At 41.6% G+C, this 20714-nt stretch overlaps 1 protein-coding gene across 10 annotated transcripts in view; it reads right to left on the minus strand.

The window, feature by feature from the left end:
• PATJ (PATJ crumbs cell polarity complex component) overlaps window positions 1–20714 on the minus strand; it is a 154519-nt gene that overhangs the window by 48489 nt on the left and 85316 nt on the right. For all 10 annotated transcript variants that reach the window (XM_075615970.1, XM_075615974.1, XM_075615973.1 and 7 more), the window contains one exon: window positions 19841–19958. In XM_075615970.1, the coding sequence (XP_075472085.1) occupies window positions 19841–19958 (118 nt within the window). The remainder of the gene's footprint in view (window positions 1–19840; window positions 19959–20714) is intronic.

Genomic DNA, 20714 nt, shown 5'->3' on the forward strand with positions numbered 1-20714 from the left:
CTTCCATTAGTGACCGTTACCATGGCGATAGTGGAAGATGAGAAAAGAAACGACATGAATGATGAAGGAAAACAAACGGAATATAAACCGAATGACATAATCTTGTTTACCAGTCTAACGTGACCGTGCTATACAGAGCTATACAGAGCTGCACTTGATGAAACAAATTAATTTTTTATTTTTTTTATTTTATTATAAATTAAATCACCTTAGAGATATGCGATCCGTGCCTACAGTGGTAATTAGAACAGGAGTGGCCAATTTCAGTCCTCAAGGGCCACTAACTGGTCTGGTTTTAAGGCTATCCCTGCTTCAGCAGAGGTGGCTAAATCAGTGGCTCAGTCAAAGACTGAGCTACTGATTATCCCCTGCTTCAGCACAGATGGCTCAGCCTTACAAGAAGACCAGTTGGTGGCCCTTGAGGACTGGAGTTGGCCACCCCTGAATTAGAACTTTCTATTTAAAACACTAAAATATGCTAGGTGTCACTTTTTTGCAGTAGTGTACACCATTATCTAGGTTTTATTTAAAGTATTTGTGTGCACTATGGCTGATGCGGTGTATTTTTCAGCTCTGGGAGCCCCTGCTTTTCGAGAATCTTATTGGTGAAGTTACCGGTGGTACTTTGCGCTTCCTCCATGGGATTTAATTGCTGCTTTCCATGCAGTAGTGCTGAATCACCATCACACTTAATTGACTAAGCCCCTAGGAAAGCCAAAAGTAGCCACTTATAATTCATACAAATGCATGCAAATATCTGAATGCAATATGGAAAAAAAAAAGGCATGGAAGGGTTACATAAATCGAAGATGAGGCAGATAGAGATACCATTTTCCCCCAAACTGTTTGTCAGTGTTGTGTAGTCTACTTAAGCAACAAAAGCAAATACCATTTATCATCCACATCTGTTCTCGCTGACAATCTGATCAGTAAGCAGAAGGAATGGAGATGTGCATTTTACTTTCTAATGCATCACCAGACACTGACCTACAAGCTTCCAATGATCTTCCTCTGATTTATGAGGCGATAGAGACCAGTTTAATTTGCTCAGCTTACTTAGAGATTCAAGCAAAACACATAGCAATAAGAAGGAACACAAACAAGTGTGTGTATGTGTATGTGTATGTATATATATATATAGTTAGTTATGGTGGGTAAAAAAAGTGACAAAAAAACCTCCACCGTAGAGAATATAGAAAATGAAAATATTACTGTATGCTCATTTGCATGTCTTAGACAGGTCTGCAGCCCCGCCTTTCACTATTAATCGCCCAGCACACAGTGCTTCCACTGCAGCAAGGGATTCTGGGAAATGACATGGAAATGAGGACACAGTGCCACCTTTTGCTTCAAATCCATTTTGACATGGGCCCCTATAAGCTTATGCTTGCTGCATTGCACAGCTTTTTAGCACAGCCTGGGTTAAGATGCATAGCCAGTAAACCCACCCACAGACAGCTGTTACGACCTTTTGGGTCTCATCAGTGTGAGGCTGGTTATACTGGCTTTGTAATTTGAAGCTTGGATAGGTATCCAACACACTAATTATGGTGGGGAAAAAAAGTGACAAAAACCCCTCTACCGTAAAGCATATTATATATATATATATATATATATATATATATATATATATATATATATATATATATATATATATATATATATATATATATATATATATATCCAGTGTTCGACAAACCTATACATTTGCTCGCCCCGGGCGGGTGGATTTAACCCCCGGGCGAGTAAATATTGGCCCAAGCAGCACACGATTGGTACTAGGTGGCGAGTAGATTTTTTTGTGTGGCGAGTAGATTTTTTGGTGATTTCTCAACCACTGTCTATATCTATTTCTTTTTTTTTTTTTTTTTAAAGTTACCTGCAACTGTGGGTAATGAAAAAAAAAATCCGGAGCAGCAACGTTGCTGTTCTGCATTTTTTCTTCTTTCATTACCTGCTTCAACACTGAAGTCCAGCAGGCACACGATTGAGGGGGCGGCGGAAAGATCACGACCGCCGTCAAGAGTGGGACGCCGCATACACTGCTGCTACGGCCATCAAACGCACTATTGAATTGGAGGTCCCATCAGGACGTAAGAATACCTTATCTTGCCCCCAGGACCTGACCGAGTGCTTGGGCCACGGACTCTGCATCATGGATCCCCCCACGACACGCAAGCACTATAGATAAGACTCTTTGCCAGCTCACGACAATATACACCCACCTATCTGCAAATGTGAGCTTGCTTTTTTTTTTTTTAAAGGACCACAGCACGAAAGGCTTTAGAGCTGAAACATAAATAAAATTACAACCGTTGCTGTCACTTTCAGTATTTAATGTAGCAGCCTGCCCTGCCTACATTTTATTTTTGGGGGACAGGAGATATATATATATCCCTAAACTGGGGAGGGGGGTCCCTTATGACTGATCCATGGGCCCTGACCTCGATGATCCTCCCCTGGTTCCTTATCTAACAAAGTTTGTCTACAGGGTCAGGTTTGCCCCGGAGGCCAATCTAAAAGCTGCAAACTCATTGAGAGATGACAAAAAAAAATCAAATATCTCGGTAATTGGAGTTCCCTGTAGGTCGGGCACCACAGATGTGTTCCGGGGACCCAGTACAGACCCCCCCAAAAATGGGGTCTGCTGCTTTAAAAACTGATCAATTAGATACAAAAACAGAAAGGGGAGTGCCCCTATGTAAGTGAGCAGAAGATGCAAAACAATGTGAACTCAATGCTGCCTAGAATTTATATTACATACCGATTTTCACTATAGTTACTGTAATGTTCCCTGCTCTTTTGATGATTGCTGGCTGAAGAATGCAAATACATTTTATATTTCATACTGCACCAAATGAGAGAAGAGCAGATAAAATAGTTACTCTACGGATGATTCATTTGCAAGTGTCTGATTGAAGACAAAAGTGGCTACAATTAATGAATCCTAATTTTGACCAAGCTGCGCTGATTTATGCACTTATATCTCCTTATAGCACGCTTTCTTTCCTGCGGTTATAAATATGTAGATCTATTGAGGGTGTGTTTAAAAGAATTACATTTAAAAAAAAAAAGTTAATAACGCAAAACCCATTAATATAACTATATTTTTTCAAAGCCTTCCATCTTTTTCATATCTAACCTGCTGTACATGAATTACGAACTTTATTGCTTAATCGCCTTCCTACCTGATACATATGAAGTGTGTACAAGGATGAACGGAATGAGACATTTGTTCACGGTCAACTGTTGTAAAAAAAATAATAATTAAATTATGACAAATTAACCGTTTAAAAGAGCAGAAAATGCAACAACAAGAGTACGTAAAAACAATTATTTATTATTTGATGGTAGCATCGAATTTACCTGCTAAGAGGAAAGAAAGTGGCAGGTGTGACGTGTAAATGATGCTGTCAAACCATAGCTCAGGTGTGCTAAAGTGAGCTAAGAGAGGACCTAGACCAGGGGTGGTCAAATCCAGTCCTCAAGGACCACCAAAAGGCCAGGAATTAGGCATATCACTCCATCACCAGGTGGCTCAATCAGTGTCTCAGCCCTGTGCTGAAACAGGGAAATCCTTAAAACCCGACCTGTTGGGGGCCCTTGAGGACTGGAGTTCGCCACCCCTGACCTAGACCAAAGGGAAGAACGTGGCTCTTTATATCCTTTACTTATGTGACCAACAATCATTATTAGCGTAATACAAGTTACAAAATACAGTATTCGTAGATACATATGCATGCTTAAAGGTATCATGGCACGAAAAGATGCATTAGGTAAAGGCGAACCATCCAAGAATTTACACCAGTGAGGGATATTAATCAGAAATACGTGGGGGAAAGGTGGTCAAGAAGTTGATGAGTTGCATACCAACAACACTTTCTTTAAAGAGTGGGCGACTATCGAGAGAAGATGAAAGAAACAGTTACTAAAGTAAGAAGGTGGAAAGGGTGGAAAGTGACTGATGGGAGAAAGTGGATAGATGACGAATGAGTAAATGTAACAGTAAATATCGAAGCTGCGTGTTGTAAGCAACGCGCCTGCAATACATTTCCATCTGTTAAAGCATTGGGTGGGTGAAGAAGGAATGTGAAAGTGTTAGAGAGGATGGTCGAGGGAGAAGTTGTAGATGAAAAAGAGCATGTCAGGAGGAAGTTGAACAAGATGCATATTGTCAGCTAAGCAAATGGAGCGAAAGAAGAGAGACCATAGAAAGGTGAGGTTCTGGAGTAGGGGGAATTTTACAAGCAAGGATTGTCGAATCCAATTAAAAAAAACAAAAACACGTTTAGCACCATTGAGATGTCGGGACAGTCCATTCTTCAAACTCGCATTTCTCAAGTTTTGAAGAGGTTATGCTCTCGGACCCATTCCAATACAGTCTGGACATGTTGTCAATGTTTCTCCAAGTTCTCATATTTACTTTTTTTACAGCAGATTGAGCTGCAGATCCAACAAAGGGGCCAGTATAAATATTACTATCTGTTTTTTCTTTACAGTTGTGTATATGTTTTTGGTCTATTTTGCCTGTTATAGAGGCAAGGACATCTAATCTGTCCTGAGTATTGTAAGGGAGCGCCGTAGTGATCTCCTTTTTTGCATTTCAGGTATCTATTTCTCACTATTCTCATCAAGGCTTTGTAGTCCACACAAGGGTGAAGCGAACCATCCTTCCCAGCGAAAAAGAAGGGAGCCCCGGCCAGAGGTCGAATGATGGATGAATCCTCTCTCAAGATTTTCTCTGGTGTATTCCTGCAATACTTACGTTTGATTCAGAGATAATTTCAGCTCCTGTCAAGAGTTCGATAGGACAATCATGTGGTTTATGACGGGGCAAGTCACCTGCCTTTTTCTTATCAAACACATGCAAGTAATCCTGATAGGCTTGTGGGACAGAGGTTATGGCTGTGACCGTCCCTATTCTAAATGTGGCCTTAATCTGCTGGGACTGTTCGAATTCAGTGCATTGTTGATTAGCTGCAGATTTTTCAGGAAATTAGAGCTGCGAGCAGAATGGTTACAGGAATGAGACATTTATGGTAGGCCAAACGATCTGCAGATTGAGTAGTGACATCCACGACAAATCCAGGATGACCTGAAAATTAAGTGTAAAGACTAGGTCAAAAAGTTGGTCTCTTTGTGGCCCCGAGTTAACACCAACAGTGTAGTGGTACCGTCTCTTTGGTAACTGGGCCTGACGACAGAAGAATTCTATTGATTGTTTCAACTAAGTGGGAGATTATTTATGACGAGTTGATAGGCCATTGTTTCGAATGAACTCCATGTCAATGAAGTTTCCTGATGCTCCTGAGTCAACGATAGCCAGGACATGATCTCCACATCTCCCTATTGTAGTTTAAGTGGGAGCAATAAGTGGGACTGGTTCAACAAACTGGAAGGGATGCAATTAACGTGATCAGGCTGGATAGGGAATTTGTTTATACTGCCCAGCTCAAATTCCCTCAGTTGAGTCAGCTTCTCCATCCTCTGATGATCCTTGACCTTGAGGCTGGTTAGGATGGGTAGAGACCATGTCATGCAAGTCCAAATATTGGCAGAATGCTTGCGAGATATCTTGCTGATAAGAGTCTCTACCTCTTCCGATATGCATCGGCTCAGTTTCTGAGGAAGATGTCGTTGCAGGAGAGTCTTGGATCATGAAGTGAACTGGTGAACTCTGTTCCCAGTTCCCAACATCGCTGCTGGAGGTGTCAGGCTACTTTAACACAGTGAACAAACAACAATAAGGTTATCGCTCAATACCTAAAACATACAAATAATTAGGCTCCAGGTGCGTAGGGAGAGATGAGAGCACAAACACAGATAGTGAACAAGGTCACCTAGAACCCTATTAGCACACACTCATGGTGCACTAGTACAAAGTACAAGGATTATTATCCACTGAAACAGCAAGTGTCCCATTACCCCATGCAGGGCTAAGCAATAATGACAGACGAAAAGTCTGTATAAAAACAGAAAAATAACAAAACTTTAATGTTAACGAATAATCACGCCGAAACAAGTGTAGGTATGTACATGTGAATTAAAAAAGGAATAAAAATGATCCCGTGAGGGGCGGGTGCCTGGTGAGAAACTGGTAGTGAAAACAAGAAGCTTAATAGCTATACAGTAACTCTCATCACGTCACTATCAGTAAAACCAAATAATACAGGGGTGCAGTATATGTAAGAGGATATAAACCCTGCTCAGGTGTACACTCTACTGACAGAGTACATGTGTGGAGTTCTATCAGCTGCAGCAAAGGTAGATGGGATTGCTAGTTGCGGTGTGTTACAGCACGCACACTGTGTGCGCAGGCAGTGTGTCACAGGTAATTAGTAACCACATATATACATAAAATGCCACTGCCTGTAAACACCCCAGCACTCAGGCTCCAAACCAAAAGTATCACAAAGCTGCAGACACAGCACCTCAAAGTCAGCAATGCCTGGTATAGGAACAATGTAACAGCCAGTATACAACCGTATCTGCAAGCAGGGTGAAGGAATGACCCGCTACCACCGTCCAAGGCACCGACCCGCTCGCAGGCGCCAGACGTGACGTCACTACACCCCGACGCCGTTTCGTGTCGCAAGACACTTCTTCAGGGGGAGGAGCCCCTGATAGAACTCCACACATGTACTCTGTCAGTAGAGTGTACACCTGAGCAGGGTTTATATCCTCTTACATATACCGCACCACTGTATTTGGTTTTACTGATAGTGACGTGATGAGAGTTACTGTATAGCTATTAAGCTTATTGTTTTCACTACCAGTTTCTCACCAGGCACCCGCCCCTCACGGGATCATTTTTATTCCTTTTTTAATTCACATGTACATACCTACACTTGTTTCGGCGTGATTATTCGTTAACATTAAAGTTTTGTTATTTTTCTGTTTTTATACAGACTTTACGTCTGTCATTATTGCTTAGCCCTGCATGGGGTAATGGGACACTTGCTATTTCAGTGGATAATAATCCTTGTACTTTGTACTAGTGCACCATGAGTGCGTGCTAATAGTGAACAAGGTCACCTAGAACCCTATCTGTGTTTGTACTTTAACACAGAGCTTGATAAATGAAGCCAGCTCTGTTGGCGGATCCACTCTTACCAACCCAAGTTTAATACCAACCCATGTTTAATACCCTAATTGAGGCTTCTTTGGAAATGGAATTGCTGGTCTTGTTCATTCCAATCAGTATCAGAAACACACTTCCTAAATTCAGCGGCATACTCCGTATGCTTGGGAGAGTAGATTTTGCAGTCTTCGTTCAATGCGGGTCATGGAATAGGTTAGTCATAACCTGAAAAAAAAAACCCAGACTTTCAAACATGGGGCTTGGCTTTTCAAGTAGTGGGGAAATCCAGGACAAAAAAAAAAAAAGCATGACCATGCACTCAAAATAATAAAATATTCCCATGTATAAGGAAAACAAAAAACATAGAAAAAAAAACCCACTGGTATGTAGGTGGTGCCTCCAGCTATAAAATATCTGACAGAACATTCACAAAAATATGTCTTCAAATGGACACACAAAATATAACAAAATTAAAAACAATGCCGACGTTTCGGTCCATAGGCAGACCTTCAATAAGGGCAATAAAATAGTACCGTAGGATACGTTTGTGAACATAGATAAAAAAGGGAAAAATCGTCCCCGATTCAGGAATCCTCCAAGTAGCGGTCTTTCCCCAGAAACCATTTCCGGTAGTAGTATCTTAGGCTCACCTAAGGGAGTCTGTGGCAGGCTGGAGGAAGCTGGGGCAGCCAGAGCTCGCACATTATACAAACATTAACTTGGGCTTGTTATATCTGAATGACCCCTACAAGTTCAACAACAGCGTTACATGCTCCAGCAGAATCCATGGTTGGGGCAGATCAATCCGTAAGGCACAGATAAAGGTAGGATCCATGAGAGGAAGCAGATACCGGTGGCTGAAGCAGGAAAAACTGGACAGAGCATGAAGCGTGGTCGTCGAGACCGGCTGAGTAAGAGAGTTGGTGAGGGGCAGAAGCAAAGGTCAGACAGGTGGCAGTATAACATGCCGGGGTCATGGCAGGCAGAAAGCAACAACATACTGTAGTCAGACAGGTCGGGGTTAGGGCAGGCAAAGGTTACAGGTGTAGTCAGGCAGAAGATGGAGCAGCAAGCATGTGAGGCAGATAGCAAGGCTGAATGCAAAAGCACATTGATTTGGCAACCAGGAAGTGGAAGTAGTCTCCTTTTAAAAGGAAGCCAGGGGGAATGTCCACTGGGCTGATGGGCAACAGCTGTGAGCAGTGAGTAGTAGAGCTGCTGTTGCAGAGGAGCTATCAAGCAGCTGATCTAGCTCACTTCTAGTGCTTCGTGGAATCTGATTCCACCTGAAACAATTGGCTGCTTCGGCAGATATAGAATTAACCCCTTAGTCTTTTGTTGGATTCCGTGAATAATGATTTAAGTTATTCTCAAAGCTTTAGTGGAAAAATGCTATTAGATGTCCTCCATCACATTATATATTCACTTTGCACATCATTCTTCTAATAAATTGATGAGCTTTTGCTTGTGGATTAATATATAAAGTGTGAGAGCAAACTCTGAGCTGAAACCAAGTGAAGGAACCAAGTCAAGTAACACATCCCTTACCAACTTCAGTAGTTGATATATTTAGGTTTTTTGACAGTTTCACAAAGTTTTGGTCAGGGATTTTCGAGGGATCATACATGTTACAGATATGAAATGGAGTTTAAAAAAAAAAAAAACACACAACACAATCGGGTATGTATTAAAGCAGCAATGCCTCCTAAAAAAACACCCTCTGCCCCTTTTAACTGGATTAGAACTGCGCTATTTTTAACACTGGCGACCACCGGTTCCGAGATACTCACCGGTATTACTTCCTGGTTTTAAAGGCAATTTACTGTAAATCTGTAATCAATGATGTAGGTGGATAGGGAAGATTGTTGCCTTAAGAAGTTAATCTGTGTACAGCATCCCAAACACACCTTAGCAAACTTGATACCCTCTACAATTTAATATGCCGCTTTGTCCTACAATGTAACTACAACGCACATCACTGCAAAATGCTCCAACAACTCGATTGGCCATCACTTGAGTCCAGGCGCAAAGTAAATGTTTCCTGTCTTGCTTTCAAATACTTTCTGGGCAAGCCATCCGCCTATCTGAACTAGCGCCTCACCCCTACCACATGCAGCACTTGTCACCGGTGATCTGACTCCTAAAGACTGTTCACGGACCCAAGGTTCAACAAAGAATTCGGCCGTTCCTCCTCCTCCTCTTACCGTGCACCTCACACCTGGAACAACCTACCGGAGACTCTCAAAGCCCCCATCAGGCTAAGTTCTTTCAAGTAGGGATACAGAAAGAAAATGGGGGAGCACAGGTTGAGGGGTAGATAGAATATAGCAGACTTGGTTCAGGTATATTAATCCCTTAGACCAGGGGGGCGCAAACTTTTTACCCTGCGCCCCCCTCCCGGCGGTCCCCTCTCTTCCACGCCCCCCCTAACCACCAATGACCCGCCCTCCGGCGTCATGACATCACGTTGCCATAGCAACGTGACGTCACATGACCTCGCGGCGTCATTTTGACGCCGCGTTGCCATGGCGACGCAAGAAAGAAGCTGCCGGAGTCACGGGTAAGTATGGTTTACAGAGGCCCTGCAGCTCCCCTGGCACTTAATTTAAGTGCCTTCAGGAAGTGCGCGGGGCCTCTGTAAACCTCGCGCCCCCCCTGGGGGTCGCGCCCCACAGTTTGCGCACCGCTGCCTTAGACGATGGGCGTAATGGTATTGTAGTGTGTAATATAATAGGCACTTACACGGCCTTGTGCAAATGCTGTCGCATCAAGGTTTCTTTGAATTTTCCCTTCTTCTTTTGTATCTTCTTTCTCCGTCTGTTCACTCCTGTTTCCCGTTCTTTGGTGCAGTGTAACCCTCGGAATAAACAAATTGATAGATTGAAACAGTGGGAAGCGGTAAAACAGACAAAACGCAGGTTCTGATATGAAAGCAGAAAAGACTGCAAACACTCACACGGACAAGTGTGAGTGCAGTCTTGGAGGAGATATCTTTATCCCCTGCAAACAAAGAGGTCCTTCAAAGGGGAACCCTTCACTTGTACTGAACACCCAGTGGGCAATAAGAATTGAAAATAAGGGGGGATACTATTACTCACACGGCCAAGTGTGAGTGCACACTTGGATTGGTTTCTTTAATGCTCCTCTTGCAGATGTTGATCGATCCTCCAAGGTTAATAGACTCCTGCCACAAACTAATGTGGGCAAAAATGAATCTCCTTACACTCGTTTAAAAGTCCATGATCTTTATTAAACACAATACTGATAAAATAATTTTTATTTTATCAGTATTGTGTTTAATAAAGATCATGGACTTTTAAATGAGTGTAAGGAGATTCATTTTTGCCCACATTACTTTGTGGCAGGAGTCTATTAACCTTGGAGGATCGATCAGCGTCTGCAAGAGGAGCACCAAAGAAACCAATCCAAGTGTGCACTCACACTTGGCCATGTGAGTAATAGTATCCCCCCTTATTTTCAATTCTTACTGCCCACTGGGAGTTCAGCACAAGTGAAGGGTTCCCCTTTGAAGGACCTCTTTGTTTGCAGGGGATAAAGATACTGCCCCCAAGGCTGCACTCACACTTGTCCGTGTGAGTGTTTGCAGTCTTTTCTGCTTACATATCAGAACCTGCGTTTTGTCTGTTTTACCGCTTCCCACTGTTTCAATCTATCAATTTGTTTATTCCGAGGGTTACACTGCACCAAAGAACGGGAAACAGGAGTGAACAGACGGAGAAAGAAGATACAAAAGAAGAAGGGAAAATTCAAAGAAACCTTGATGCGACAGCATTTGCACAAGGCCGTGTAAGTGCCTATTATATTACACACTACAATACCATTACGCCCATTGTCTAAGGGATTAATATACCTGAACCAAGTCTGCTATATTCTATCTACCCCTCAACCTGTGCTCCCCCATTTTCTTTCTGTATCCCTACTTCACTAAGGATCCTGGATAGATCCTTTTGGGGTTTCTTAGAGTCACAGGAAGAGACAAAGAAGCGGAGGGGGACCGTATGAACTTCTAAGGTCGACATTTTATCTGTTTATTTGTCCCCACCCGCATCATATTTAAAGGTAGCGCCCGGGTTTCTCCTTCTACTAAATTCTTTCAAGACCTCAACTGACTCACATTGTAATCCTGTCTGTCACACAAGCTCATAGCGTATATTGTCTCTAACAGTCCATGAATTGTCTGTAAATATAATTTAGGACCCAGTCCATTTAATGTCACCAAATTCTGTGCCCAGGACATACATTCAGAGATAAAGTACTTCTCATTTTCTAGTATTTTTTCCCTGGTAAAACATTTTTATAAATAAATAAACTTACGCCTCTTAAGGTGAAACCTGCAAAAAAGCAAGCCGCACATTCCTCAATACATATACCTGCGCCTACATGCAAACCTAACACCGCCCTAAGCTCTTCCCACATCCTCCAGAAATCTAGCATCTTGTGGCAGACAAACACCGACATACATGAAACTGGGGCAAAGAAGATTACAAAGACACGGCCGGTCGCAAGAATTTTTCAGCGCGACTTGCCTTACGCTATAAAAGTGCAGTAGATCGGGTTTGGCACTACTGCACGGGAAGCCCCATTGACTTTTAATCAAATAAGGTCCTTAGATCCCAATGGTTGCCAGGAGTCACTGAAAAGTCTGCAGGTCACCAGACCAAATGGCTTACAGATATCATTGCCTACCTCCGCCTAAATACTAATGGGAAGCACTCTCAGTGCACAGTTGGTAGCTGGTCCAAGACAGTGTGAATCTTCTTCAGTCCCATGAAATAGCAATCATTTGCGTGAGAAAGTGGAACATGCCAAACGCCTGAGCAATATCCTGAGACACCTGACAAGTTGATACAGTGAGAAGAAATGGTGGTTTATTTCACATGATACAGTTCCACAACCAATTCTTAACTCCTCAATGTCATTCTGAAACCCTCATATAGCAATGTAGTGGTTAATACAAAGTGATGGTGTTTTTACTAGCATTGAACAAACAGATGAAAACATGGATCAGCAGATAGAAGTTTAATGTAACCAAGTTGCATGCAACGCATGTGCTGTGTTTTTGTACGGTGTCTTTGCTTGATGCAAAGCGTCAGTACAAAATGAGGAAGGTTAATGTGTGCACAAAAAATAATTACAGTAATGCCTCTCTGTTGAAAAGAAGATAGGACAGTTGGTTTGAAAGGTACTTAAAATCAAGATCGATTACACTGCAGTACAGGAAAAACGGAATTATAGGGTGGATCTTTAGTTTAAAAAAAAAAAGAAATAAATAGCAGAGATTATAGGCCATGTTTACTAAACAGTGCTATTCCAATGGCACCTAGCAATTTCTAGCCCCAGGAGGGGTCTTGTGGCATAGCACCACTTAGTAAATGTGGGCCAATGTGTACATAGAGATGTCATCGAGCCTCAGGGTTCCCCCAGATACTGTACCCAGGCATGCCTCCTAGTTTCAGAGATTCTCTAGGATTGAATGGCAATATGGCCACAGAATACTGCAGTATGCCTGGGCATACCACAATATAAAAAGGACCAGTTAAGACAGCTACATACTGTATGCAGTAACAAAGAAGCAGAGGAGACAAAGTGTGGTACATTACACATTGTACAAATTAGAACAAGCCAAATTTGTTTGGTTCAGCAAGGTTCTGTAGTCCAGGGGAGCGCAATCTTTATTCCCTGTGCCCCCTGCCCTCTGCCCCCCCCCGCTTAACTTGCTTCAGACGACCTGGTGTCATGACGTCACATTGCAACGGCAATGCAACGCGTTGCCATGGTGACGCGTGACCACGAGCGTCGGAAACAAGTTAAGTAGAAGTTTACAGAGGCCCTGCAGCTCCCCCGGCATTAATTTAAATGTATTCGGTAAGCTTGCGGGGGCCTCTGTAAACCCTGCGCCCCCCCCCCACCCGCAGCGAGTCTCGCGCCCCCCACTTTTCGCACCTTTGCTGTAGTCAGAGGTTGGTGAAGTCGAGTGGCTACATTATATTTACTAATAAAATGTTTTACCAGAAAGCAATACATGGGAGTTACATCTCAATTTCAAGTACTGTATGTCCTAGGCACAGTTACAGTATGGAGGAACTAGCAGATCCCCCATGCAACTGCCTAACTCAAACTAGACAAACACTCTCAACCTCCAGAGAGACCCCAGAAATGGCTGCTGTGCAGAATCAGGCTGCAGGGGTTTCACCTTCGCCAGCAGCTTCCAACAGTCGTTGCTCATTAAGATTTTAACTTACTCAGTGGGTGGAACTGCTGCATTGTCTGAACTAATAATAATTACATGAGCCTTTATTATCTGCATTTCTGAGTGACTAATGGTGCATACATTTATAGCTCAAAGAACCAAGAAGTCTCATTCACTGTGATTTTCAAGTATTAAAAGGTAGGGGCAGGAGTCCTAAAATAATTTCTTATCCTCCTGGTTTCTGTGCATGATTTATTTACTTCTTGAATTCGCAGACTGCAGAAATGTAATATAACTCTGAATTATTGATGTTAGTCTGCAAAAGTGCACCAGAACATTGGAATTCAGTTGCACATACAGTACAAACTAACTCAGCAGGATATGTTTCTCATAAGTGTCATTTTCAAAGAATATAAAAATGATAGCAGTAATGAGCCAGCACAATGGCTGCCTGTTTTACAGCAGGAAGTAAGGTGACCTAACAGCCATGTGACATTACCATCAGTGTATGGGAAGCTAATAAGCAGGGTTCCATATTCACAGCATCATAATTGAACCCTAAAGACATCATATTTTCTTCACACCTAGTGAATAATTTGAAACTTTCATACTTAGGAGTTATTAACCATACAAAGCTCCATGAAATTGGTTTCTTTTTATGGGGATGGCGGGGTGAAGAGGTGACAGATGTGCTGTTTTTCCAAATACAATGTAAAACGCTGGTCAGTAAATTAAAAATGTGCTGCAAAGTTCTAAATGGCAGGGGTACAATCTTTTTTTGGGGTGATTCACAAACCCAGAGGACGAGCTGGGGGGCTGTTATTTAAAGGTAACGGAAACATTTAAGGACTTCAATAACCTTACAGATTAGTCAGAAAGAAATAGCAAAGATCAATTATCCAAGGCATTATGCAGGAACGTTGATCTTCTTGAGTAATTAGAAAGTGTGCTATACATGTATATATACATTTATTAACTAAGATGACCCAATACGTTCTTCGTTTAGTTTCCATTAACAACTATTCTATTGAATATTGAAAAATACCTACAAGTTAATGAAGCATCCGATGCAACCTCCAATGAGCTTGGATTTTAACGGGTTGGTTTATATTGAATTGAAAATATTCTAAAGCCACCTGCTAGTGAATGTGTCAATTTAACAAAAACATACAATTATTACCAACTGGTTGGAATAGGGTCTGATAACGAAGGACAGATGACAGCCCATTAAATTAATTCTATCAAGAATATACCAAGTCTGCATCTTACCACCAAGGTGGTGGTAGAGAGAGCCAGGAAAATTACACCACTGAAGCAGTATTAGTGTAATATATTAGTGTAATCTTCCCCACCCCTTAACAGGTCAGGTTATAAGGATATCCCAGCTTCAGCACAGGTGGCTCAATCAGTGGCTCAGTCAAAGACTGAGCCACCTGTGCTGAAGCTGGGATATCCTTAAAAACAGACCTGTTGGGTGGCAGGGGGTCTTGAGAACTGGAGTTGAGAACCCCTGATTTAACCTACTGATAGAAGTCTGCATTCCTCAAATTATCCTGCCACAAAATGAATATGAATTCTTTGTTACACTTTCACATCAATTTGTGCGTGCCATATTTCGTTACTAAATGGAACTCCATCTTTTCCAAACTGCATTCAATTCAGGATTCTTGTTACTTTCTACAAACACAGCATTTTTAAACATAACTAGAAATTGAGGCACACACTGACAGTGCAAACCGATATGCTATTTATAGACATCTTTCTATAGAAATGCTGCTGCCTGACATTTAATTCGGTTCTACCAGCTGCATTGCCATCCACATATTTTGTATGCCTAAATAGTTCCCACGGCAGCTAATCAAAGTAAGTAAGAGACATTTCGGGTGGTTAAAACAGTACATTACCATCAAACTAGATGTTTTCAAACACACAGGCAGCTTTAATCTGTATACTATTCTTATAACCACTTTAAGCCTTACACTGTAGAAAACCCATACTTTCCTATGGAATTTGAATATATATTCTGTCTAATAACAACAGTTAAGGATGCTATTTTCTATTAAGGTTTCTACAGTGAAAGTTTGGATTATTCAGTGAGTATACTACTAAAATAAGCTTTAAAGAAAATCCACAGAAAGGATTTTCAATCTTACCTGGGAATCCCCCTTGCACCATTGCTTAAAAATCGATGCACTTCAGTGTATCTGCATTCCTGACGAACGGGTACTGCTGGAAGAAGCTACAATCCTTATCCCACAGAGATCCCGTGACTGTATTTCTTCTGCCGACCTTGGGCCTATTTCATCCCAGATTTTGTCTCCTTAAGGGCAAAATGACCATGTATCCTCTGCTTGAAGATGCGATCAATTACACTCATTTTAAGCTCGGCACAAGCCAAGAATCACGTTTGTCAAGGCAGATGAGTCGACTAGAAAAGTACATGAAGGAGCAAATTGCTAGTTTCCAGCATCTGACCGACGGATGCTCCACAGCTGCTGTTTGTTTCACTGCCTTGCATTAGAATGACATCTCTCCCTGCAAACACATTGTGTTAAACAAAACCCTGTAACCTCATTGCTTCTCGGCAAGTGCAGCCGATGTTCGGTTTATGATTTCGTTTAACACCATGGGGATATGCAATGTGTTGCCGACCCATCTAGCAGAAAGAGCTACACCATTATAGGGTAACAAGAGACCTAATCCGGCAGGAAATATTTACACTACTGTACCAATCTCATCTTTAAAGGATACCTATTGTCAGCAAGTTTATTTTTTCTTTCCAATATCCTCCTTTAAAAGCCTTATTTTTTTTCTTCTTAAAAACCCCACAAATTACTAATTCTTTAACATTTTGGGTGCTTTTCAAATCTATCACTTTGGCCAGGGGCCAAACTAGGAAAAAGGGTTGCAGCTATTTTTGCTCCACACATGCTATTTATCTTTATTCTGTTCCTTTCACTCATTGGTAATGTTGGAGGAGAGGGTTAGACCCGCCTTTAACAACGCTGTTCCATGAGACACCTAACGGTACCAGAAGTCACTTTATCAACAGAATAAGCCAGATGTCATCTTCAAGCGAGGGAAGGAGTCTTAAGAATAGCAACCCTTAGTAAATATGGTCCACAATCCTATCCATGAAACCATACGACCTCCTGCGCTGATACGTGCGTGTCGTTTCTAATTTCCTGGAGTAAAGGTAAATTGCGCAGCGTCTCTCGGATTTGGATATTTTGCACGTGGTTTAAGAGAGATTGCATATTAAATCTGCCTCTAGAAAAAAAACTATTACGGATCTTTTTCAGTCTAGTAAATAAGTCTAGTAAATAATCTTTATTAAAGCAGCAAAACGTGAAAAATCCTACAAGTTTTTTTTTCAGTTCTGTAGTATTAGAGAATACTGACTGCATTTTTTTGTAAACGCCTAATGCCATTTTAATGACTTTTTTTTTTTTTTAAATATAGCAATCCTTTGGTTGCTATAGCAACTATTTAGAAAGCCATATCCACTTATTTTGAAACAGGCTCTTTCGAGATCTGCCCTTTGGCAACAAAGTATCACAAACAGATCTGTTGCTGTGTTCCAACCAGACCGTCTATCACTCTGAAAGCTGTAACAATAATGTGCTACACTTCGCAATGTGTTACATATCAGCTGCAGCATTTCACTGACTGCAGCACAAAGTTAGAAGGCGGCCATTTCGTTAGGCACACAATCAGGATCTTTACAGATTTATGACAGGAGCATCAAACGATTGCCAGGTTAGGCAAGAATGTCGAATTATACATTGTCACACGCTTTACATATAAAAAATAAGAAAGAAAACAAAGGGTGGGGGAAGTAGTATTGTGGTTCTAACGCCGTGTGAGACGCATGTAGAGAACTTGTTGCCACATATGGTCAGAAACAGTAAATCCAACAGACCTGAGCACTGATGTTGGCACAGGTACAAGCAGGTGGCGATTTCTGAACCGAAATCGCCACCTAAATGAATACAGAATAGTATTCCAGTATTTTAGCGCATCTTTATTTTAATGGGCGGATACATAGTTCTTCCCTTTGTTTTAAAACATACACTTACATTTAAATAGAAAATTCTCAAATAGTAAAACATAGTACCCATTTATGTATTTTTTAATTATCACTAAGATTTTACATACAAATATCTTTATATATATATAAAAAAAACCAAACATCTGCTCAGTATTTTACAGGAACTAGCACGCATATTTTTATAACCGCGTATGGAGAAAGGTTGTTTCACTGTTTATAACGTAACAGCTGGACAGCTACAAAACAAAAAGCATTATTTGCAAATAATCCTAAACCTATTAACCTGTGAATTTCCAGAGACGCCTGCAACGCAGTCAGTCACTGCAGCAGCACAAAGGGTTCAAATAAATCTATTTTTAAAAAAATCACGTAAAATAATAAGCAGGAAAAAGTAAGCATTCAAATTGTTTAATAAAATGGTTTGAATGATTTGTGATTTTGCACAATTTCATGCTGAAAATCGACTTTAAAGGGAATGTCTATTGGCTGCAGTGACACCTAATGGCGAGGTTAGGATCAACCTGTGAAGCCCAAGTTTTAAATCTTATATTAAGAAACATGTAAGTCCCTCTTATGTTCTTTGAATTTTTTGTTAATGAGATCCACTTAGTTGAACATACAAAATGCCGACTACTGGAAAAGAAGATATCTCGGGGAACTTTAGATTAGAAATACGCTCACACTATAAAATCAGGGGTGGGCAACTCCTGTCTTCAAAGTCCACCAACAGGTAGGGTTGTCAGGTGTCCAATATTGAACCGGACTGTCCTGTATTTGGACATATTGTCCAGTAAAAAAAGATAGGTAATACTGGACATGTATGCGCCTGGTATTAACTCTCTGGGCATAGTGACCTGACTGGCTTGAGTGGGGGGAGGGGGGGCTGGCCGTGGGATTTCCTCGAGCAGGGAGAGAGCAGGGCTGTTGCTAGGGGGCTGGGCAGCTTCCTCCAACCTGATTGGCTGCATTACCCAGAAGCACTCAATCAGGAGGAGGTGTCAGGAGCCTAGGAGTGGGGCCAAGGAGAGGAGAAAACAGCATGGAGCAGAGAAAGGTGAGAGGTGTGTGTGTGTGTGTGACTCAAGAGTATCGCACCTTTCACCATTGTGTCCAGTATTTTTGGAGAAGCCATCTAGCAACCCTACCAACAGGTTTGGTTTTCAGGATATCCCCGCTTCAGCACAGGTGGCTCAATCAGTGGCGCAGTCATAATGACTGACTAATTGATATGTTACAAGCTTTGGAAGCACTCTGGCTCCTTCATCGGGTAACCCTGACCCTGAGAGGTTGGAAAGCTTGTAACATAATCAACTACTTGTAGGTACAATAAAAGGTATCATACCCCCCTACTCCCTCTCCCTCCTAGGTTACTCATGGAAGAAAGGACCAACACGGCGACCCCCCCCCCCCCTTCATTGCATTCTAGTGAATGGAAGTGTTGGTGCCCCCATCGGCACTATTGCAGTTGAATGAATATCCCTCAAATGTGTTTGTTATCTCACCAGTGACTGGTGGAAAAGCGGGCCGGTTACACCACGAATGCTGTAGCAACCTTTGTAATGACCTTTTGTAATATACACATTCTAAATGCCATTTGCCTTTTCTCTCCTGGTTCTTAATGATGCGTTAATGATGCGTGCTAAATAGTAAATCAGCATGATAAATGCCAAAATAATTTACAATGGCACAGAGTAATGTGCTTTATATTCTACATTGTAAATGGTATTATTACAGGAGTTCCTCCTATGTGTTTTTTTTTTTACATTTTAATTTCTTTTGAAATATTTTTTTTTTTTTTTTTTTTTTTACAGGGAAGGAACCGAGGTGCTTCAGTCAAATTTCTAGTTTCAGCTCCGGATTTAAAAGTTACAGCGTTTAAATCTCCCTCCGGGGAAACAAAATGGCTACCAAATCTATAGCCAACAGGAAGCTGCAACATCATCATTGGTTGTGGCCTCCTGTTGGATATCATCCCCTTTAAAAAGCAATAAGTGATAGTGGAGAGGGGTAGGGCATGCTGGTAAGGGAGGGGATGTTTGTTGGGAAGTAGGAAAAAAGAGGCAATTAAAAAAGTAGCTTTTAAAGCATTTGAACTGGCACTGGTGTATACGCAGGGTTAGGGATGGATACCTGAGGTACATATGAATGACAAAGAAATGAGAGAGTGGAATACAAGCAAATTATTTTACATTTATGCAAATCAGAACCTCCTTTCATTTGAATATTCATTGAAAATCTCCCCGAAATGGAGCTTTTTTTAATTTCAGGCAATTTTTTTTTCCCATGTAAAAAAAAACAAAACAATAAAAAAAAACATTTTCTGACTCTACATCCTGCGGTTACCATGGTAACCGCAAGACAGCCCTGCGCTCCGGGGAGAGCTCCGTTTCAACCTCCCGGGACAGGCAAACATCTCCTTAACAAAGCATCGTATTTACAGAAAGGTTTTAATAAAAAAATAATCGAATGCAAAAAATAAAAAAAAATAAACATTTACCTTCTTCATTATCCCTCTCCTGCGCGATCGCCGACTGTGTTGAGCTAGTGGACTCTTTGTACGGAGGAGGGAGTTTCATTGGTGGCGGCGGCGGTCCTCCGGGGACAGGAGGCACCCCCTGAAAACAAAAACAAAAAAAAGGAAAGGGTGACACGGTTTTCAGGGCTTTCAAAGGAAAGCTGTGCAGACGCTCACATACGGCGACACCGTTCTGAATGCAATGGCACTTCAAGCCCTGGCTGCATGATGTGACCAACATGTTGCAGCAGAGAAACTGTTCCGATGGGCAAACTGGCTCGCCCAAATACATGCCAGTGCACAACTTGCCAGTCACCCTAATACTGAATGAAAAAGCAGGCAGGAGAATACAGCAAGGTCGGGAAATATGTTGAAATAAAGTAAGATGATAAATAACCAAGAACTACGAACCGCGTACTCCCTAAACAGAGCACACGGAAATGGTCTAGCAACAAAACCCCATACTATTCTAGAGTGCAACTACTTGTTTTGCAATCAATGAGAAAGTACAGTAGTTCATGCTGCAAAACTGGAAAATGCCCAGCAATTTACTGATGTGCTGGAAATAGGAATATGTCGCGTTACCTCGCAGAGCTGAAGGCAGCGGGCACAATAGAACAGATCTGCATCAAAGGGATTCAGCATTGTGTATTTCATGAAAACCAAAAAATCCCTTGGTTTTGTATTTCAGAGAGCTTAACATTGCTATTAGCGGTTATACGTGCAATGAAATAAAGCACTATTATTTCATTATACACAGGATACTATAACCGCTAATAGCAAAATGCACTTACGGAGAAACAATGTTTCTAAACATGAATGCTAACAATGCACTTTGTCGTAGGAATAAACTTAG

Source organism: Ascaphus truei, chromosome 10 (assembly GCF_040206685.1).
Source record: "Ascaphus truei isolate aAscTru1 chromosome 10, aAscTru1.hap1, whole genome shotgun sequence".
Lineage (NCBI taxonomy): Eukaryota > Metazoa > Chordata > Amphibia > Anura > Ascaphidae > Ascaphus > Ascaphus truei.